At 43.2% G+C, this 23,956-nt stretch overlaps 1 protein-coding gene across 6 annotated transcripts in view; it reads right to left on the reverse strand.

Moving 5' to 3' along the window:
* Positions 1 to 579: 579 nt before the first annotated feature.
* The window catches only part of FAM131B (family with sequence similarity 131 member B), a 122,258-nt gene continuing 98,881 nt past the window's right edge, over positions 580 to 23,956 (reverse strand). For all 6 annotated transcript variants that reach the window (XM_068258079.1, XM_068258082.1, XM_068258078.1 and 3 more), the window contains 2 exons: positions 13,093 to 13,224; positions 580 to 2,963 (listed from right to left, as the gene is read on the reverse strand). In XM_068258079.1, the coding sequence (XP_068114180.1) occupies positions 2,578 to 2,963; positions 13,093 to 13,224 (518 nt within the window). In that variant the 3' untranslated portion in view covers positions 580 to 2,577. The remainder of the gene's footprint in view (positions 2,964 to 13,092; positions 13,225 to 23,956) is intronic.

A 23,956-nucleotide genomic window follows, 5' to 3' on the forward strand; every position in this document is an offset into this window, starting at 1 on the left:
TTTGCATCACAACTATGCAAGCTTCAGCTTCTGGGGGGGAGAGGGGTGGTGTGGTGGTTTATGGGGAGAGTGACCCCCTTGCCCCTTCCTGTGGACGCCTATGATCATTCCTCTGCCTTGTTCTATTGAGAGTCCATTGGGAATCAAGAACAGGCAGTAAAGGACAGACTACAGGTCCAGAGGTTTGCTGAAAACAAGTGCAGGCTCTAACAAAGAAATGTCTAGTTTCTAACAGGCTAGTGAATTACATAAAAATAAGAAGAAGAACAAAAATTGGTCACAATTATTAAACCAAAATCATCTGTCCCTCTTGACATCTTGATGCCTTAAGTAGTCCCCAATGGTGCCTTATATGAGCCTTGATGCTGTTCTTGTACACTGTGGAGGACAACAAGCTCACAGGACAGGATGGTGCCACAAAGATGCTCTGCAGGTTTTTGGCAAGACAAAAATGGAAACAGATATAAATCGTAAACACTTTGCGCAAAAACATTTTTGCTGAGAGATGTCTGAGGACATGGAAATGGCAAGGTTTAACAAAGCGTTTCTGCAAATCAAAAATAATCAAGCAAGCCAAAGTTATGAGAATGAGTATTTATAGAAAAACAAAATTTGTTTCAAATGCCCTGTAATTTTATGAGATGAGGGTGGGGGTGGATGTGAGCTGGCAAGGGAATAAAGCACAATGCCCATTAGACCTTTGGCAGGGAATGAATTAATGAAGTATGATGCTCTGTGGTCTTTGGCGGAATGCAGATTAAAGTTTTTTGTTTTTCTTTTGGAAGGGGGTGGGAATTTGGCAAATGATTTTTGGGAGTTTGTTTTTTTGGGGGGAGATCACTTTAAGGCATGCGAGACCTCCCCCAACACGGAGCAGTCTGTGCGCCCAATGCCTGGACCCATCTCTGGTGAAGATGGTGAGAGCCAAAGGACGAGATTGGAGCTTTAGTGTTGTGGATTCATATTACAGATGCCAAGGTGGTGGAAGATGGCAGTTATCTCTCTCCGAGAACAAGGGAAGACTTCTCTGCAATGATGGCAGGACAGAAGGGCAGACCGCCTCCGCCTAGGCATTTGTCACGGTGCCTACTTCCTCCAGACGTTCTCTCACACCTCAAAGGGGGTCATTTATCAAAGCAAAAGACGAAAACGTTTACGCTACTTTTTGAATTTACATGTATTAATGGTAAGATGAAAAGAGGCCTTCTCCAGATATCCTTATCATCCCTGCCAATGAATCACTCTTTGGGATATTCATTATAGTTTCTGGTGGACTTACGGGAGTAGGTTCTACAAGATTCCGTTACTAATAGCTCTTTCTGAATATGAGAGGAAGATGCCAGCACCAAAAGAGAAAAGGGATCCCATTGAAAGCAGATAGAGTTTTTCCTTCGTTAGTCGTGGTGCTGCCATTTTGCTCTTGCCTCTTTTAAGAATTTTACAAACAATACCAAAGGTCATGTACATGGTAGAATGGAAATTGGCCCACCAGTTTCCTCGGCAACACCGTCTGCAATTTTTACACTCAAGCAAGTTTATATATTAAATACCTAGCATTGGAGAAGACAAGCCTGTTCCGAAGGGACAATAAGGATAAAAAAATTCCCCATTTTTATAAAGAATTCTAGTAAAATATAGATAATTTAAAATACGGAGCTTCAGCAACCACCACATATACCCAAAGAACAACTGTATTTTCATTGTGGTGGGAGAGCACCTGATGGATAAACTCAACACCTGACAACCCCTTCCAAGCCCTGTAGGCACATACAGTAGAGTCCTAGATATCCGGAACTCAACTAACCAGCAGTCTCAACCAACCATCACAAATCGTTGGCAGTACTCACAGTGATGAAGGACAACTGCTTAGGCTGTTTGTGGGCTCTGCTGTGCTTAAAGACTGGATTCCATGGCTCCCCCAAGGTTAATATACTTCCAATTACTGTATTTTAACATTTAATACAGAGTTCATGGTATGTATATACTGTAGAGTGGGCTATAGTATTGTATTAGCCTATTTTTAACCCACAAAGCACACTTATCTGGCATCAGCCGATCCCCATCAGTGGTGGATAACTAAGACTCTACTGTACCACAATTCACCGCATCCTGGTGAAAAAAAAAACAGCTTAGGCTGGGCCAGAGCAGGGAAAACTGCCCCTGGATCATAGTAGCCAATTTTTTTGTGGACTTTCTCATTACAACCACCTAAGGAGTGGCAAGGTATCCACCTGGGGAGAGTCATGGACTCCTTAAATATTTTAACATAGAAAGAACTGTTGGTTTTCCAAAACCGCAGTGTGGATTGGCTGTTGAAAGTACAAGCTGTGGAGTTCTCCTTAATTATCAAGTAAGCCTAAGGAGTTTTGTTGATTTTGAAGGTTACTCTTTTTCTTTCGGTGTGCCATGGTCTCTGGTGGAACAAACACTTCTTACATACAAATGTAATGTGTAAAGAAATGATTTCTGTTCTATGGGAAGCTTTGAGAAATGACCCCCAGGATACACCATACGGCAACACTCTCTCACGCTCCTCTCCTCAAGCTTATATCCATCCGCTGGTTCCTCCTGATGGACTTAATTCTCCGCTTCCCGTTCCTCCTCCTCCTCCCCGGACTGCACCCCAGATGTGGCCACATCTGAAACCTTGCGGCTGTGCGGTGGGCTGTCCCCTTCCTCACGAGGTGGAGACAGGGACTGCAGGTCATGACACACAACATCATCTTCTTCGGACGGTGATATTTTAGAGTGCAGTAACTGAGGGGCAATCTCACAGATGTTCTCTAGCGGTCTCTCCTCCAATTCAGGTCCTGGGTTTGTGATCCCACCTCCACCTGTGGGTGCCGGGGACACTGTTAATGACTGCTCGCTGCTTGCCCATGCCTCTGAGGAACCGAGGCAGTACAGTCCTTGGGACACATATGAATGTGGCCAACACTCCGAGTGTGCCTGTGCGAGATTATCTGTACATGGGCGACAAAGGGAGGACAGGCCAAAGAAGAAGAGAAAGCATTAAGTTAAAACTACATCTATCCATGTCACAAACTTAAAGGATATCCGATGAAAATTAAATAAACTAGCTTTACTTACCTGGGGCTTCTTCCAGCCCCTAGAGGACACGTCTTTCCCTCGCCACAGCTCCGGTCTTCTCTCCGGTCCCCCTGGTGGGTCGGCGTCTTCTGAGCATGTGCAGGCACAGTACGCTCTGAGCCTGCCAGCAGGAGCGGAGAGAAGACCAGAACAGAGGCGAGGGACAGAGTGACCACTAGGGGCTGGAAGATGCCCCAGGTAACTAAAGCTAGTTCATTTAATTCGCCTCGGATATCCTATAAGCTTTTTTTTCTTGTTTAATTACACAAAAATAAAGAAAAAAATTAACATTTACTATACATTTTCTCTGAAGTACTAGTTCAGCCTCACATTATTTTATGCATATAACAATATTATGCACAGTGTGCTTCTACTACATGTCTATACTTTTGAAACAAATATATATATTTACAATACCCAGCTGGCTGGCTCCTATAATTCCTTCTTGCCAGCAAAAAGGGAGTTGCTTCCTCAACACAGAGCATTGTATACAATGAACAGAGGCGCCAAAAGTATAAGATTAGATTAAATGAGTTTAAAAACCAACTTAAATGGCAAAATTGAAGGAGGAAGCGGTGGTCTTACCTCCCTCAAGCAGACACGAAAACGACTGCGATTCAGACAGTCAAACACATTTATTAGGAACTCCAAAAAGAAATGCAACGCGTTTCGCAGGTTCAACCCCGCTTCATCAGGCAATATAGGGAGGAGTATCAAACAATCTGCACAAGGATTCAAGTTAAAGGGGCGCTATGGCGAATTACCGTTTAAATTAATGCAGCATAAAATTAAGCCAGCATCCAAAAGAAGCTGCAATAAAAAAGCTTTGGTTTTAAAAAAAATAAACAGAGCTGCTTGCTCCGTCACTAGCTTTCAGTATCCCCTCATTTGCATCCTAAGCGTCGGACTAAACAGACCAGTACATTACTTATGGGGGACATCTGGTATGACTGTTTATTTTTTTCAGATCTAACTTCCGTCATCTGGTTGTTTTGGTTTCTCCACACCTACGAGCCTAGCCGCCCGCTACAAACAGTTGTAAAGTAGTGTTGTCCGGATCATGAACGATTCGGATCTCTTTTGTGAGTCGAATCATCCGAATCATCAAAATGAGTGATTTGGATCCTAAAAGGGGCGGGGCCAGGAGCAACACGCCCCCTCTCAGCGGGCAGCGGGGTCCTGGAAGCAGAGCAGAGATGGATCGCTCTGTTGGAGGGGAGCCAGGGACAGGTAGATGAGAGAGAGGGGACATGGGTGCCACTGCCAGATATGTGTAGAGCACACATACTGGGTGACCATGCGTCCTCTTTTCCCCGGACAGGTCCTCTTTTTCAGACCTGTCCGGGGCATCCGGCCGGTTTTTTTAAATGCCCGGGGAAGAGCTCACGCAGGGGCGGCGCCAGCATACAGGTGGGGCACGCCCCCCGCTTGGGGCCTCACACTGCGGGGTGGGGGGGGCCTCGCTCTGCTGCGGCGGGCGGACACCGAGCGGCGGGTGTGCGGGCACCTGGCGGAACAGCGGGAGAGAGAATTTCCCACTTACCTTCCTCGATCCTGCCAGCTACTATCTACTTCCTGTCCCGGCGTCTGTCGGTATGGTAACAGCGCCCCCTGTGATGACGTAACCGCCTGTCATCACAGGGGGAGCTCTAACCAATGCGACACGCGCCGGGAGAGGCTGAAGATGGAAGTCCTCTGCAGGATCCAGGCAGGTAAGTGGAAACTTCTCTCCCCGCCGCTGTGCACACCCTCCTGGCCATACGGGAGGGGGGCATCTACCTATCTAACCTACACTGAGGGCATCTACTTATCTAACCTACACTGGGGGCATATACCTATCTAACCTACACTGAGGGCATATACCTATCTAACCTACACTGAGGGCATATACCTATCTAACCTACACTGAGGGCATATACCTATCTGAGCTATACTGGGGGCATATACCTATCTGAGCTACACTGGGGGCATATACCTATCTGAGCTATACTGGGGGCATATACCTATCTGAGCTACACTGGGGGCATATACCTATCTGAGCTACACTGGGGGCATATACCTATCTGAGCTACACTGGGGGCATATACCTATCTGAGCTATATTGGGGGCATATACCTATCTGAGCTATATTGGGGGCATATACCTATCTGAGCTATACTGGGGGCATATACCTATCTGAGCTATACTGGGGGCATATACCTATCTTAGCTATACTGGGGGCATATACCTATCTAAGCTATACTGGGGGCATATACCTATCTAAGCTATACTGGGGGCATATACCTATCTGAGCTATACTGGGGGCATATACCTATCTGAGCTATACTGGGGGCATATACCTATCTGAGCTATACTGGGAGCATATACCTATCTGAGCTATACTGGGGGCATATACCTATCTAAGCTATACTGGGGGCATATACCTATCTAAGCTATACTGGGGGCATATACCTATCTAAGCTATACTGGGGGCATATACCTATCTAAGCTATACTGGGGGCATATACCTATCTGAGCTATACTGGGGGCATATATTTATCCAAGCTATACTGGGGGCATATACCTATCTAAGCTATACTGGGGCCATATACCTATCTAAGCTATACTGGGGGCATATACCTATCTAAGCTATACTGGGGGCATATACCTATCTAAGCTATACTGGGGGCATATACCTATCTGAGCTATACTGGGGGCATATATTTATCTAAGCTATACTGGGGGCATATACCTATCTAAGCTATACTGGGGCCATATTCCTATCTAACCTATACTGCGAAACATATACCTTGTCCGCACATTTGTGGGGAAATCTGCTGCCAATCTCATTGCATTTTGTGGAGAATTCTTCTGCGAATCTGATTGCATTTTGTGGTTGGCCGGCCCTCCACCATGTGGTCTGGAAAAAAAAACGTCCCTCCATGCCCACGAAGTTGAACAGCACACTGCTAAGGTCTTGTATATTTGGCCCCACCCATGACCACGCCCACATGCTGTTGTGATCGTCCTCTTTTTTGGAAATCAAAATATGGTCACCCTAGGCTATAATGTGCTGCTCATTATAGGCTGTCTGTTCCGTAGTTGTGCACAGTGAACAAATTGGAAGCTTTTGGCTCAGCTCAGCACAGCTCAGTAACTTTGCAGGCACTGTGATTGCTGTGCAATATGATCCTCCTGCACTCCTTTTAAACAGCTGCACTTGACTTCTGGGAATGCTTTGGGGAATGTTTTTTTTTCACTGTGCGACTTTAGCATTCAAAGTATACAGATGAACATATAGGTGAAATATATGTAAAGCATATGATTGCAGCATGTGGGTATTGTGAGAAAACAAACATTTCTGCTCTCTGCTCGTCCCTTCTCTGTCCACTCCCTGCCCTCTGTCCATCTTCTCCCCTTCTCTGTGTGTCCACCCCCCTCCCCTTCTCCTGTCCTGCTAGTCATTTCACCCCCGAATGCTTCCCTTGTAAAATGATCTGGATCTTTTCAATGTTTGGATTCGAATCATCCGGATCATTGAAAAGATCCGAACTTCGCATCTCTATTGTAAAGCTGCGTTTCCTCACAGCGTAGACTGAAGCTATGAAGGACCCCTGCACTCTGACAGGCAATAAATCAGCCACCTAACACAGAGGGGGGACGGATAGACAGCCGAGATAAGGTGGCTGATTTATTGTCTGTCAGAGTGCAGGGGTCCTTCATAGCTTCAGTCTACGCTGTGAGGAAACGCAGTTTTACAACTGTTTGTAGCGGGCGGCTAGGCTCGTGAGTGTGGAGAAACCAAAACAACCAGATGACGGAAGTTAGATCTGAAAAAAATAAACAGTCATACCAGATGTCCCCCATAAGTAATGTACTGGTCTGTTTAGTCCGACGCTTAGGATGCAAATCTCACAGTGTGGTTCAAGCATGTGGAGGAAGAAGAAAGCACAGCCTTTGGTAAGGTGATTAAAAGGTGTGTTTCCCCTGCCTGTGCTGTAAATGACAATGAGCATTGCCATATACACAGGACACAGCCAGCCTTTAAAGTAAACCTAGAACAAAATGACCACAAGGTTTTATGCTTACCTGGGGCTTCCTCCAGCCCCCTGTTGTCGGCTAGTTCCCTCCATGCCAGTCATCTCGGTTCTCCTGCAGTTGGATCCACAATCCACCTGGGTTGGGGGCCATGGCGCAGTCTGGGTCCCAGCCGTGCTCACCCCTATCAGGATCACATAACTGGAAGTGTTCTGCGCAAATGTAGCTATCATCTATATGAACTGACTATGCACAGTTCTCTCCTGGCAACAGCAGCACAATCAGAGGTTGTGCACGGCCAGGACCGTGAATGCGCAATGGCCTGTGCCATAGACAAGTTGCCAAATTTAGGGGCCTGACAGCAGCAACACTTAGGGAGGTGGGGAGACAGTGAGAGAGTTAACAGACTACAGGGGCTTGGAAGAAGCCCCAGTAAGTATAATTCCTTGAGGTTATTTTGTCTCAGGTGCACTGTAAAGTGAACCTGAGATGGTTCATTAGCTCCTATTTATACTTACATGGGGCTTTCTCAAGCCCCATGAGCACAGTGGCCGTCCTCTTCAGCCCCTTTGTTTTACCGCTATGCCCCTCTGTTCTGCCAGAAAGTCGAGGACTTCTGCGCATTATTAATATATAAATACTTACCTTTAGTTATTTTTATATTTAGATAATGCCTTAGTGGGATGCTTCTGGATAGTCCTGGACTTTCCAACATGCAACAATTGTTACCCATTGGGGATCATGAAACGATCTCTCAGGCAACAATTTGGGAACTGATGCTGCACAGAGGCATCACTAGCCTCAAGGGGGGCGATCGGTAACAGTGGGCCTTGGGCGGTGAAAGGTACTAATCTGGCCCTGCAAATGAGGGGATACTGAAAGCTAAAGTGACGGAGCAAGCAGCTCTGTTTATTTTTTTTTAAATTAAAGCTTTTTTATTGCAGCTTCTTTTGGATGCTGGCTTAATTTTATGCTGCATTAATTTAAACAGTAATTCGCCATAGCGCTCCTTTAAGCGCCTCACAGAGCAGACTGCTTGACCCTCCCATCCTCCCTGCGCTGAAAAATAAAACCTTTGCTACCAGCACTGCAACTGCAGTTCATCCCTGTACAGTAAATAAAGACTGTAAACCTTCCCCACCAGTGTTGCTTGTGAATTTTAGTTTGTCATTTTTGCATATACAGTGGTGTGAAAAACTATTTGCCCCCTTCCTGATTTCTTATTCTTTTGCATGTTTGTCACACTTAAATGTTTCTGCTCATCAAAAACCGTTAACTATTAGTCAAAGATAACATAATTGAACACAAAACGCAATTTTAAATGATGGTTTTTATTATTTAGTGAGGAAAAAAAACTCAAAACCTACATGGCCCTGTGTGAAAAAGTGATTGCCCCCCTTGTTAAAAAATAACTTAACTGTGGTTTATCACACCTGAGTTCAATTTCTGTAGTCACCCCCAGGCCTGATTACTGCCACACCTGTTTCAATCAAGAAATCACTTAAATAGGAGCTATCAGACACAGAGAAGTAGACTAAAGCACCTAAAAAGCTAGACATCATGCCAAGATCCAAAGAAATTCAGGAACAAATGAGAACAAAAGTACTGTAATTGAGATCTATCAGTCTGGTAAAGGTTATAAATCCATTTCTAAAGCTTTGGGACTCCAGCGAACCACAGTGAGAGCCATTATCCACAAATGGCAAAAACATGGAACAGTGAAGAACCTTCCCAGGAGTGGCCGGCCGACCAAAATTACCCCGAGAGCGCAGAGAAAACTCATCCGAGAGGCCACAAAAGACCCCAGGACAACATCTAAAGAACTGCAGGCCTCACTTGTCTCAATTAAGGTCAGTGTTCAAAACTCCACCATAAGAAAGAGACTGGGCAAAAACAGCCTGCATGGCAGATATCCAAGGTGCAAACCACTTTTAAGCAAAAAGAACATTAAGGCTCGTCTCAATTTTGCTAAAAAAAACATCTCAATGATTGCCAAGACTTGTGGGAAAATACCTTGTGGACCGCCGCGACAAAAGTTGAACTTTTTGGAAGGTGCGTGTCCTGTTAAATCTGTTGTAGAAGTAACACAGCATTTCAGCAAGAGAACATCATACCAACAGTAAAATATGGTGGTGGTAGTGTGATGGTCTGGGGTTGTTTTGCTGCTTCAGGACCTGGAAGGCTTGCTGTGATAGATGGAACCATGAATTCTACTGTCTACCAAAAAATCCTGAAGGAGAATGTCAGGCCATCTGTTCGTCAACTCAAGCTGAAGCGATCTTGGGTACTGCAGCAGGACAATGACCCAAAAGACACTAGCAAATCCACCTCTGAATGGCTGAAGAAAAACAAAATGAAGACTTTGGAGTGGCCTAGTCAAAGCCCTGACCTGAATTCTATTGAGATGTTGTGGCATGACCTTAAAAAGGCAGTTCATGTAAGAAAACCCTCAAATAAAGCTGAATTACAACAATTCTGCAAAGATGAGTGGGCCAAAATTCCTCCAGAGCGCTGTAAAAGACTTGTTGCAAGTTATCGCAAACGCTTGATTGCAGTTATTGCTGCTAAGGGTGGCCCAACGAGTTATTAGGTTCAGGGGGCAATTTCTTTTTCACACCGGGCCATGTAGGTTTTGAGTTTTTTTTCTCACTAAATAATAAAAACCATCATTTAAAACTGCATTTTGTGTTCAATTATGTTATCTTTAACTAATAGTTAACGGTTTTTGATGAGCAGAAACATTTAAGTGTGACAAACATGCAAAAGAATAAGAAATCAGGAAGGGGGCAAATAGTTTTTCACACCACTGTAAATATTTGTGAAATGACTTGAATTTTCGCAATATGGTCAAAGAAAACAATTTTTTTCTTTCCAATGTGAAAATTTGCAAAAAAACACAAACATTTTTTATTTTTACTGCGAAAATTCACAAGGCACAAAACAAATTTATTTTAGTTTATCCTACATTATTTTTGCGAAAAATTAATAAGAAGAATATAATCTTTTTCACTCATCCCTGTTTCCTACCTGTGAAAATGTAAAAATGGCCTCTGGAGATAGCCGCTAGTAAAATCGCTGCCTAACCCTAAACCCACCCTGGTGGTGCCTGACCTTAGAACACCCATCCCTAACGTCTAACACTAAGGACCCCGCTGGGCCTGGCGGGGACAAATCCTAAAGACCTCCCAGCCTTCGCCATCTAATGCTATCTGATGATATTTTTGGCACTGCCATGGACGGCAAAGTGATTGGAGCTGCAGCTTGCATCGCAGGTGTTCCCTACACCCAAACTACCACATTGACACCTATGGTGGTGCCCTTTTAAGCTGCTTCGACCCCACCATCGGCATTCTGTTTACAAAAGCCACATGTATTTCTCATTACTCTGCGCTGCCTGTGATATATTTCTGTTTCTCACTTTTCTTTGAAGACACCCTGTTACAAAAACAATGGGGAGGGTGTGAAAATACTTTTTACGCACTAAGCAGAGACAAGATGAAAAATCTATGAAAGGACCACTATCCTGAAAAAGTATGCAGTTAAAGTCTGACAGAACTGACAGGTTTTGGGCCAGTCCATCTCCTCATGGAGGACTCTCGGGGTTTTCTTTGTTTTCAACAGCATTTCCTCAACAGCAGTTGCAAAGTCTAACTGACAAAATCGTGTTCAAGTGAGTAGGAAGGCTAGCTGGTATCTTAGGCCCGATTCACATCTGCATTTGCCAACGGAACCAGCTTTACGTTTCCGTGAATGCAGCAGGTCCTAATTTTCCGGACCGTTTTGCTGAACTGAATGGAAACAGAAGGTTTTGCAGCTACATAGTAACAAATAGAAAACTGACAGTTTACAGCACACTGGCTGTAAAAACTGATAGCTCCTGATCCTGATGGCCGGATCCTTACGGCCGGCTCCGCAGAAAAATTCTAATGTGAACCGGGCCTTACTGTTTTTGGCACTTAAAGTGCCGTTCAGGAAATGCTGTTGAAAACAAAGAAGACCTTGAGAATCCCCCATGAGGAGATGGACTGGCTCAAAACATGTTGGTTCTGTCAAATTTTAACTTCCTACTTTTTTCACGATAGTGGTCCTTTAAAGGGAATCTGAAGCGAGTAAAATTATTTAACATAAACACATGACGTAGCTGCAAATGAATATTACATACTAACTCCACTGTCAATTCCTCTAAGAAGGTCACCATTTTCTTCTTACAGTGATCTCTTCCAGTGATACCTTCCAGTTCTGACAATCTTTTGTCAGAACTGAAATATACCAGTTGCTGTCAGTTATATATCAGCAGCTGTCAGTTACAACTGAATGTGCAAGGTAATGTTTCCCTATGGCTCAAGTGGGTGATATTACAGTTTAACAGTGTGCTGAGCAGGAAGCTTTATGGGGTAAGTATGACCTGTGTATGATTATTTTAACTTTTTATTTTCAGTTCATGTTCTCTGCTCTCATGCTGTAGTACTGGCTGGCCACTAACAGTTAAAATCTCTTAGTAGTGGGAGGAAGTGAGTAGGATCAGGTGATCTGAACACACAGGAAGAGACTCACTAGTGAACCTCCCCTGCTCCTCCCTGAACGTCTCATATTGTTGATGATAGTAGCAGTAGGGTATTGTACCCAGGGCCGGTTTAAGCAACAATGGGGCCCCAGGGCAAAATAAACCTGGGGGGCCCCCCCAACATATACCCCGGAAGAAAAATCGGCATTAGGGGACCTTTTTTGCAGCTGGTATAGTCAGGGTGTGAAGTCCCAATCGGTCAGAGCTCCACATTCTGGCTATCCCAGCCTGCATGGGGGACAAGGGGTTAAAAAGTTTCAGGAGGGGGGACCCCACATAATTAAAAAAAAAAAAAAATCCCACACTCTAAACATAAAAAAAAATTGGGAAAATAGGAAAAAATGCCAGGAATCTTCATACAGCCATATTGCGGCTGTATAGCGATCCCTGGCCAAAGCATTGCGGCTGCGTATGGACCCCCTGGAAACCCCGTCAGGAAATGTATTGCTCTTTCTTTTTATACATGTAAAATTACACTACCGCTAGGTTTGCTACTAAAAGTGACATTTACCGCATTTGAAACTATACTTTTTTCCTTCTAAACTTTAAAATCGATTTTCTCAAAAACTATAAGGTCTTATAGGGTTTCTAGCATTTAAGGTGGATCTGTTATTAACCATTAAAGTCGGCAGGTTTTTAAATGTTTTTTTCCTTTGAAACTTTAAAATCGATTTTCTCAAAAACTATAAGGTCTTTTTGAAAAATTGTTTTTTCCTCTTATTCCTAATGAGCTCCTTAACATATCCTGCAAATTTAGGGTTTCTAGCATTTAAGGTGGATTTGTTATTAACCATTAAATTCGGCAGGTTTTTAAATGTGTTTTTTTTTCCTTTGAAACTTTAAAATCGATTTTCTCAGGAACTATAAGGCCGATTTGAAAAAAATTTTTTCCCTCTTGTAGCCACTGGGGGCCCCTACAAGCTCTGGGGCCCTGGGGCAGCTGCCTCCTCTGCCTTAATGGTAGCGCCGGCCCTGATTGTACCGTGTTAGCCATCAGTAAAAGCAAGAAGTTTTAAATCAGGATGATACCATTTATTGGCTAACTACAAATGAATAAGAATAAACAAGCTTTCGGCCGTGCAGCCTTCGTCAGGTATACATTGCAAACTAACAGGATGTAAACCTGACGAAGGCTGCAAGGCCGAAAGCTTGTTTATTCTTATTCATTTGTAGTTAGCCAATAAATGGTATCATCCTGATTTAAAACTTCTTGCTTTTGTTGATGATGGGACACTTGGAGAAACCAGGAGTGCTGTCTGCCTAGTAAAATTGTACTGTCAAATCAACTTTTAATAGAGCTGTCTGACCCAGCCAGCCACGTACCGTAGTTTAAATACAGTAAATTCATTGCACAAAGTATAGACGTGCGAGGGCTTTAAGCAGAAAACATTGACATATTGTGTGCAACATGTATCGCATACCCTGGTTTTCTAGCAGCTCCTGGTAGGTTTCACTATGTCTCTCCTGGTTGGAGTGGACACTTTCTTCTTCGCCGTCCATTGATGACCAGGCCATAAGCGTTGCCTCAGAGATTGCAAATTGCTGCATTACACCTTAAAAAGAAAAAAAAAATAGACAAATGAGAAAGACTGAAAGTTGTACAATGGACTGCAACAACACCTATATGACCATCCAGTAATCCGGTGACCGAGCAGAGTACTACTAGCTATTTCTGAGTTCCCTTACGCAAAATGATGTAGGATTTCTTCCCAAAAAGCATCATTGCCCTCCATGTAAGGCTGCTCAAATCCGGATCTGGGAGATACCCGGATAGTTGCTATCCGGATATCTCCCAGTAAACCTGTGCGGGGTGGGCGGGGGGGTCAATCTTACCTGTCTGACGTCTTCTTCGTCCGTCCCTCAGCGCCTCCCACGATGCGCTCCACACGCGCCACGTGATTATATACACTTCCTCCTTCAAACCGGAAGGAGGAAGTGTTTGTAATCACCGCATTGTGGGAGGCGCCGAGGGACGGACCGAAGAAGACGTCAGACAGGTAAGATTGCCTTCCCACCCCCCACAGGTAACTGGGAGATATCTGGATAGAACTATCCGGATGTCTCCCGGATCCGGATTTGAGCAGCCCTGCCTCCATGTATTGCAACATGGGGGCTCTTACACCTCCATATAAATCAGATAACTCTTGTGTGAGGCAATCATTTGGCACTATTTTGGCTGAACATTTAGCATATGAAGAACTGCTCCATTCCATTGGTTAAAGGGACTCTGACCAGTACTGCAAAGTACTTGAAGATGTATATTGTTCTGTAGCTTGTGCTCTCCTCTTTTATTTGATGCCCGTTCTACACTAAATAGTTTTCGTTCGAATTCAATTTAAAAACCGTGGCCGCCATCTTGGCTATGTTATAACTATGTTTTAACTCCGGGTCACCCCTGTCCAGAGGAGTCATCCTCTCTGTTAGAGAAGTGCAACACTGAATGAAGCAGGAAGAGACACACATGGCCATTGAACAAGTGAAGGTAGCAGGAAGAGGAAGTGACACGCATGGCCAGTGCAAGAGGCTCCTCCAGAGGGGTCATAGCACGACTTTGTATGAAGTCGTCTGGCCCCATTAATTTTATAGCAGCAATATCAAGGGGCATTTGGATAACAAGTGGCTAGTAAGTGTGCTGGCACACTCAATTGTTCCTGGGTATGCTTAATGAGAAACTCCGACCAAGAATTGAACTTTATCCCAATCAGTAGCTGATACCCCCTTTTACATGAGAAATCTATTCTTTTCTCAAACAGACCATCAGGGGGCGCTGTATGACTGATATTGTGGTGAAACCCCTCCCACAAGAAACTCTGAGGACCGTGGTACTCCTGGCAGTTTCCTGTCTGTGAACCTTGTTGCGTTATAGGAAACAGCTGTTTACAGCTGTTTCCAACTGCCCAAAAAAGCATGCAGCAGCTATATCACCTGCCAGCAGTAAAAATGTCACCATGTAATAAATGTCAGAATGTAAATCAGGGATTTACAAGATTTTACAGTGGGCAAACACTGATTAAATCATTTATACATAATTATTGTAAAAATGAAGCACTTTTTTTATTGCATTATTTTCACTGGAGTTCCTCTTTAACCACTTGCCGACCAGGGGTGATTTGCCTGATCTGTGCTGCGTGGGCTCTCCAGCCCGCAGCACAGATCAGTATTATGCCAGGGCGATCAGACTTCCCCCCTTTTTTCCCCACTAGGGGGATGTCCTGCTGGGGGGTCTGATCGCCGCTGGCTTGCTGCGCTTTGCGGGGGGGGGGCTCTTCAGAGCCCCCCTCCGCATCATTTTCTGTGCTCCCTCCCTCTCTCTTCCTTCCTGGGCTGCCCTGCGCATTGAAGGATAGGCTTCAGAGGCCGGGGATCGCCGATCTTCCTTACAGCGCTGCTGCGCAGCAGCGCCGTATGATGTAAACAGCGGGGATTTCTTCCCCACGTGTTTACATTTTGCCAGCGAGCCGCGATCTGCGGCTCTCCGGCTGTTCACGGAGACACCCTCCGTGAACGGACATGGAAAGGCCGCTCGAACGAGCGGCCGTTTCCATGGAAACCCGCAGACGACCAGTTTACGCCAATCGGCGTTAGCTGGTCGTCAAGAGGTTAAAGGCATACCCATGAGAGATGCTTGGAGTCGCTTTAAGAAATCCCCACGGTAGATCACTAAGAAATGATTGATGTATGAACCCATTGTGCTTTTATACTTATCTACCCTTTCAGATGCCACTCACTCGTGCACTGCCATTTAAAATGCATGGAGAATAAAATAATTCCTGTCTTAAAAAAATGTTCAAAGAAAGTCTAGTTTGTCCCACAATACTTAAAGTGAAAATAGACTGATGAGATAAGCAATTATATTTATCCTCCTACTCCGAAAAATGACTTTTTTAACCAGTTCCGGACCGACGCAGTTGAAATCTACGTCCTGCATGTGGCTGCGCGGATCTGACAGGATGTAGATTTCAACACTCTTCGCTACGTGGTTCTACCACTCCCACCGATCGCGACACTGTCTCCCCGCTGTAGATCACTCACCCTGCTGTCTCTATGACGGCAGAGTTGTGATTTCATTGGCTCCTGACTCTGTCATCACTGTAAGCAAATCCCATTGGCTTACATTGATTGACAGCGTCAAGAGCCAATGAAAGCGGCTCCTGATCTGCTCGCAGGGACCTGCGGCGGGAACAGAACAGTGTGATGGGCGGGAGTGGCTGATGATTGCGGCAATTCACCAGTAAGTGTGGTTTTACCGTGCCAGCAGTCTCTGCCCCCTGAAAGGGATACTTAAGTCAAAGAAAAAAAATGAGTTTTACTCACCTGGGGCTTCCCTCAGCCCCCTGCAGCTGTCCGGTGCCCTCACGGTGTCCCTCCGATCCTCCTGTCCCCGCCGGCAGCCACTTCCGGTTTCGGCGACAGCCGCCGACAGGCTGGGAATGCGAGTGATTCTTCGCGTTCCCAGCCACAGTAGCGCCCTCTATGCTGTTATTGCGGCCTTCTTGCCGCAATAACAGCATAGAGGGCGCTACTGTGGCAGGGAACGCGAAGAATCACTTGCATTCCCAGCCTGTCGGCGGCTGTCGCCGAAACCGGAAGGAGCCGCCAGCGGGTACAGGAGGATCGGAGCGATGCTGCGAGGGCACCGGACAGCTGCAGGGGGCTGAGGGAAGCACCAGGTGAGTAAAACTCATTTTTTTACTTTGACTTAAGTATCCCTTTATGGGGGCAGAGACTGCTGGTACGGAAGTAATTAAGTATCCAATTGTTTTCTTTTATAAATAAACATTCACGAAGTAGGCTGAATGTTTTACTGTCTGTAATCAGTAGCAGTGTATTAAGTGTCCCTGAGTATAAATATATGAACTATTGACCTTGTCAAATCTCCCCCCTGCCCTCAGATGTTGTATTCTGCCAGGAAAACTTTTATGGAAGAAATTTGCTTATCAGTGATGTTTACTATATTTCTGACAAGGTACCGACAATCCACAAGCTGTCACTTCCATGCTTAGAAATTAACTCTTTCTGGCAGCAAAATGAATCAAGTTAAACAGCCTGGTTATTAATATGTTTTGCATACACATGTTTATCTTACCATGTCACATATCACCTCGGGTACATGTTAAAGAGGAACTGTAGTGACATATAGCAAATGCAGTAAATGATTCAGGATACCCACTTTTACATGAAACATCCTGGATTCAGCATCAGAAACACGTCCTATAGCTATATATTGCTGTATATTAGTATGTATCCCCACCCTCCCAGTGAGACTTAGCCTAGGCTGTTTAGATTTGTGTTATTCTCCTCCTAGAGCATTCTGGGATACCAGGTATTATTTTCACTGGCATAAGTGCTATCAGTAAAAAAAAAAACATTCCGCACCTGACAGGACAATATGTTAGCGCCTGTGATACATTAAAGAATGTAAATAAAGGTTAGGAAAGGTCTTACAAGGGGCACACACTGACTATATCATTTATAAAGCAGCTGTTACATTATTTTCACTACAGTTCCTCTTTATTCCTTAAAGTGATTGGTAGCCCCATCAGCATAACTTTTATTAAGAAATATAAAATCAGTCTGGAAAAGTCCTCTATAGCGGAACCAAAACTGTAGCTGAACCAAGTGCAATTAACATAGCAGTCTAATCCAAGCAGGGAACACTCAGACTGCCCAGAAGTGTATGAAGCGGGAATGTAAAATTAATATCTCGCTAATAATTATACCGTTGTGTGCTATTACTCCTACACAGCCTCCCATGCATAATGAATAGGTGTGCCTAATAATATGTGAGACCAGCTAGTCTCGAAATAGGAAGCGCGTAACTGGATAATTACTGGATAAGGTGCATAGAACTAAAGTCCTCCTAGGGGGAATAAACTAGTGCTGTGACATAAAGACCAAAAGTCAATGCATTTAACTCTATTTCATCAATGAAATAAAAAAATACAATTTTAGGCTATGGGAGAAGATCGATGAATAAAAGCGAAACCGGTAGGTGGAAATGTAAGGGGGATTTCAGTCAAAAAGCACATACCCCAACTAATATAAGTAAATAAGCTAAAAGTCAAAAATCCTTCATCAAAACCCCCAAAAAACGCAGATCCAGCCTACTTCCTTGGATATTTGTGCCTAATAGTATACACACAAATCAAAAACACATACCCTAAAAACAAAAAATGTACAAATATTTTTAGTGGACCTGAACTCTTGCACAGGACAGAAGGAAAGCATAGAAAAATGCACCCTGTATGTATTCAGAGAGTTTAGCCTGTCTAATTCCCTCTCATCTGTGACTAATCACATGTTGTAATTTGATCTCTCCCTTGTGTCACCTGACTGCCACGGCAGATGCTTATCTCATTTGAAAGCACAGGATGTTAACAATACGTCTGTTTCCGTGAAAGCAGGACGTAGAAACACTAGAGATTTATTTTAGGATTTATGTCAGTTGTAACAAAGAAATGTTTTTCTTGCAAGGTTATTATGCTGTTGCGTGTCTTTTTAGAGCAGAGAGGAAGTTCTGAGTTCAGGTCTGCTTTAAAGCGGTATTGTTGTTACCATAAAAATCAAATTTCAACAGCAACTGGTCTGAGTGTATTAAGTGATAAAGATGCTAAGCCTGCATTCAAAACTTGCAAAACTTTTTCTGCTGTTATGGTTTGGAGTTATCACATACTTTAGGAGCACTAGCCCTAGTGCCAAACAGTGTCAAAGAGTTGAATGCTGGGAGTTCTTTTTATCTATAATATATTCCTCCTCTTCCATTTATTTCCCTGCCTGGCTGCTTATCAGACACACCCTCTTATTACTTGTGTTTACAAGCAAGGCTGAGGTGACTCTGATTGGAGGATAAGACAGTGTAGTTCCTAGTATACACCTCAGTGGGAGTGTCTGAAGACTCTGGGAGGAGGACAGCTAATGAATACACAATGAGCAAGAGAAGGGAGGGGGGGAAACAAGAGTCAGGGAGGATATGATGTCAGCATTAGCTTGGCAAGATGGCCACTGCCTAGAATAGGATTTTCTGCTTTTCCTTTATAAAATTCACAGGAATCATTACGTGGCTAGCACAATACATCTGTTATGCAAGTAGAAGTAGTATTTATCTACTTATATATGTGTTTTTTATTTTTAGGTTAGCATGGGTGTCGCTTGTTTTTTAATTAACAGCTTAAAATCCACAATTTTTACACATAGGCTTAACTTCAATAAGACATCTTTGGTAAAAATGTTATGTTCGATAATTTACCGAAAAACTGCATGACAATTGCCTAAGATTTTTACCTCATTCGGAATTTCATTGGGTTTGTGTGGATTATTGCAGTGCAAGAGAAGAAGGATGAAAGATGTGATATGCATAGCATTTTATTTATCATACTGAATGTAGTGCATTGGCGCTAAAAGTACACGTTAACAGTAAGGTGAAGCTGTATGCTTCCCTGTACCCAACAAAACCAGTGGGTTCCAGTCCATTGCATTGTGTTCCTGCTGTCACCGAATGTAGTGGCCGCTGTGTACGTGGCCTAAGGGGCGAAATGCCTTGGGTTGTGTGGTCTTTATTTCGCAGGTACAGCACTAGCACTTCGTTCCAGTACTGTTTAGTCACCGTAGAAGGAATTTAGTTCTATGCACCCCATGCAGTAATTATCCAAATACAGGCTGACTATTTTAAGATCAGCCGTATTTTAAATATTATTTGGCATTCCTTTTCATTATGCATGTGAGGCTGTGTAGGAGTCATAGCACACAACCGTATATTTATTAGCGAGATATTCACATAACATTCCCCCTCATACTCTTCTGGGCAGCCTGACAGATTGTTCCCTGCCTGGAATAGGCTGCTATGTTAATATCACTTTATATGTGATTGCTCAGCTGCAGATCCTTCTACCAAACAGATTATATATATATATTTTTTATATAAGTTAAGGTGTTTTATATGAGCTGATAGGGCTATAGGGCTACCTAGACCATCACCTCAATCGGCATAGCTCCCAACTGTCCCTCTTTCGGAGGGACAGTCCCTCTTTGGGAGCCCTGTCCCTCTTTCGTCCTCATTTCTCCCTTTTTCAGGACTTTGTCCCTCTTTCTATGCAAATATATATATTTCTCTACTAAAATGTGTTTGATTGACTCTAAACTTTATTCCCATCCTTTAAATTGATATATTACTAATTTTAAAATGTTAATATGAAGGAAAATGAACCAGGATAAAGAGGACCAGTGTGGTTTGAATTATAAAACAACATATTTTTCATATGAAATCTTTATGGTATGTGTGACTAGGGGTGTGCCGGGGGCGTGATCAGGGGTGTGGCTTAAGTGTCCCTCTTTCTCATCTCAAAAGTTGGGAGGTATGTCGAGTCAGGTGTGTGGTGATAATGGCGAGCGATATCGGGACGAGCGATGAATCCCGCTGGCTCCGGGCTCCGTCCGCAATCTGCATACACGCAGGGCCGGCGCTACCATAGAGGCAAAGGAGGCAGCTGGGCCCCAGAGCTTGTAGGGGCCCCCAGTAGCTACAAGAGGAAAACAAAATTTTCAAATTGACCTTATAGTTTTTGAGAAAATCGATTTTAAAGTTTCAAAGGGAAAAAAATACACATTTAAAAACCAGCCGACTTTAATAGTTAATAGCAAATCCACCTTAAATGCTAGAAACCCTAAATTTGCAGGATATGTTAAGGAGATCATTGGGATTGGGAATAAGAGGAAAAAACTATTTTTCAAAAAGACCTTATAGTTTTTGAGAAATTGAGAAAATCGAAATTTTGAGAAAATCGATTTTAAAGTTTCAAAGGAAAAAAGTATACTTTTAAATTCGGTAAATGTCACTTTTAGTACCTAACGGTAGTGTAATTTTACATGTATCAAAAGAAAGAGCAATACATTTCCTGACAGGGTTTCCAGGGGGTCCATACGCAGCCGCAGCGCTTTGGCCAGGGATCGCTATACAGCCTCAATATGGCATTTTTTTCCTATTTTCCCAATTTTTTTTTTATGTTTAGAGTGTGGGAATTTTTTTTTTTTATAAATTATGTGGGATCCCCCCTCCTAAAACTTTTTAACCCATTGTCCCCCATGCAGGCTGAGGTAGCCAGAATGTGGAGCTCTGACCGATTGGGGCTTCAAACCCTGACTATACCAGGTGCAAAAAAGGTCCCTTAATGCCAATTTTTGCTCCTGGGTATCTGTTGGGGGTGGGCCCCCCAGGTTTATTTTGCCCTGGGGCCCCATTGTTGCTTAAACCGTCCCTGCATACACGCACCCCACGTGGTTGCCGGAGTAACATGGGCGCGTGTGTGATGTCACCGGCAACCATGTGGTGCGGATGTATGTGGTTTGTGAATGGAGCCCGGAGCCAGCGGCAGACACGGACAAGTAAGGTATAGTGTACTGGGCACCAGGAAGGAGGGGGGGGGGGCAAATTTAGGGGGGACTTTGTCGAGTCAGGCGAGGTGGCGGATACGGCATCACAAAGCCGATTCCTGGTCAATTTCAGCATGAAATTGAGCGAAAAATCGGCCTGCGGTGTATGGGCAGCTGCCATATCTCTCCCTAATCATGTTCGATCAGAGAGAGATTTGTCTCTTGCTCGAATCTGCCCATCATCGCTAAATATATGGCTACCTTATGGCTATGAAGATGAGGTACACACAGTATATTGTGGGTACTGAAATAAACATGATTTCTATGACGACCAGCTCTAAATTAGAAAAAGTCACCACCTGTTGCTAGTAGTGATGGGGATCCATGCCGATATCTAAATAGGTAAGGAAAGGCAACAGAGTTGATTCACAAAGCTTTTATCTTTAATTTTTTTCTTGTGCTAGCTCATAAGATAAACAGATAAGGTTAGATGAATGAGTTAAAGGATACCCGAGGTGAAAAAAAAAACTAATGAAATAAACAATTGTATCTATCCTCCTCCTAAAAATGACTTTTTAAGAGATATCACAGTTTTATTTTATATTTAAATCTACTTTTTAGGTTTTTACTGTTTTTTTGTTTTTGCTCAATGACACATTCATTGAAGTATGCCAGAGCTAAACTCTATGAACTATGAACTATTAACCCTTTTTATCTCTTTCCTGCTCTCATAAGCCATTTTCTGCTAGGAAAGTGTTTAACCCATTCAGGTTCCGTGGTTTTCACGTGAGAAATGTTCACCTCCCATTCATTAGCCTATAACTTTATCACTACTTATCACAATGAACTGATCTATATCTTGTTTTTTCCGCCACCAATTAGGCTTTCTTTGGGGGGTACATTTACAAGAGCCACTTTACTGTAAATGCATTTTAATAGGAAGAATAAGAAAAAAACTGAAAAAAAACATTATTTCTCAGTTTTCAGCCATTATAGTTTTAAAATAATACATGCCTCCATAATTAAAACTCACATATTGTATTTGCCCATATGTCCCGGTTATTACACCGTTAAAATTATGTCCCTATCACAATGTATGGCGACAATATTTTATTTGGAAATAAAGGTGCATTTTTTCCGTTTTGCATCTATCACTATTTACAAGTTTAAAATAAAAAAAATAGAAATATTTCATCTTTACATTGATATTTAAAAAGTTTAGACCCTTAGGTAAATCTTTACATGCTTTTTTTTTTATTGTAATGGTTTTTTTTTTTGTATGAAACATTTTATTTGGGTATTTTTGGGAGGGTGGGATGTAAACCATAGTTTTATAATGTAAATGTGTCTTGAGTTTTATTTTTTTCACTTTTAGTTGTAGTTTTACTTTTTGGCCACAAGATGGCGACCATGAGTTTGTTTACATGACGTCACTCTAAGCGTAACACACGCTTAGAGCGACGCATGGGGTACGTTACAGACAGAAAAAGCGAAGCTTCTGAGAGAAGCTGTTGCTTTTTTTGCTCTACTGGGCATGTGCTGACCATCCTTTGCACATGCCCAGTATGAAGAAGCTTACACTTGGGCAGGTAAGTGGCTGCGGAGAAGAAGAGGGATCTGGGCAGCAGTGGTGGGGTCGAGTGAGATCCGGGAAGCTTTTAGACCGTCTGGACAATTCCCACGACTAGTGTTGATCGTCGTCAGCTAAATATAAATAAAGCAAAATTTTGTGTTTTTTTTCCTTTATACCAACATTCCACACGAGGATGGAATTGCAGCTTGTCAACATTTCCTTCAGCTTAATAATTTGCCAACAGAGCCCACACTACAACTTATCAGGTATATACTAACTCACAACTATTTTTTATTTGGAAATGATATATATATCTACAGACAATGGGCAGTGCTATGGGAAGTAGGATGTCACCCCAGTATGCAAATTTATTTATGGTCAGGTTGGAGGAAAACTTCCTTTCAACTTGTGAAATTAAACCATGGGCTTACTTCTAGGTCAAGTACCTATTCAGTAAGGCGTTCAAGGCAAGACTCCCTAACACTGCAGGGTGGCCTCTTGAGCGCGTCCCAGTGGCTGCAGCTCTTGAGCGCTTTGAGTATGACAGGAGAAAAGCGCTATACAAATGTTTGGATTATTATTATTATTATTACTTCTGATTTATAGACGATATCCTATTAATCTGGACAGCATCACAGGAAGAATTAATCAGATTCCAAAAAAACTTCTCAGAGCACCACAAGAACATCAAGTTAACGCTCAGTTTTTCACCCTCCCATGTCAGTTTCCTGGATACCACAATTTATATACAAGATAGAATTCTACAAGCATCCATATACCGTAAACCAACTGACCGGCATAATTACTTAAAATGGAAGAGTTTCCACCCGGAACACACCAAAAAAAAATCTATTGTTTACAGCCAGGCTCTGAGGTATAACCAAATATGTTCTAATTCAGAGGACAGAGACAAACAACTTATGTCACTACGTAATATATTCATGGATCAGGGATATCATCCACAAATAGTTGATGATCAAATACACAGAGCAACTTTAAAATCAAGAGAGGAACTGTTGAAGTACACCCCAAAGACTGAAAACAACAAAATCGAAAGCCCTACAACCGATACTCCATAAAGACAAACGCCTGAAGGATGTTTTTCCTGATTTACCACTGCTTGCTTTCAGACAACCTCCCAATTTGAGACAAATGATTATCAGAAGTGCATTATCTACACCAGAAACTCCAGGCACAGTACCCTGCAATAACACAAGGTGTGAGGCCTGCCCTTATATCTTGTGCACAAGCCAAATACAAATACCAAACTCACAGAAATATCATCAAATACAAGACCAATTTTCCTGCGAGTCATCCAATGTTGTATACCTGATACGCTGCATGAA

This window comes from Hyperolius riggenbachi, chromosome 10 (genome assembly GCF_040937935.1).
Source record: "Hyperolius riggenbachi isolate aHypRig1 chromosome 10, aHypRig1.pri, whole genome shotgun sequence".
Classification (NCBI taxonomy): domain Eukaryota; kingdom Metazoa; phylum Chordata; class Amphibia; order Anura; family Hyperoliidae; genus Hyperolius; species Hyperolius riggenbachi.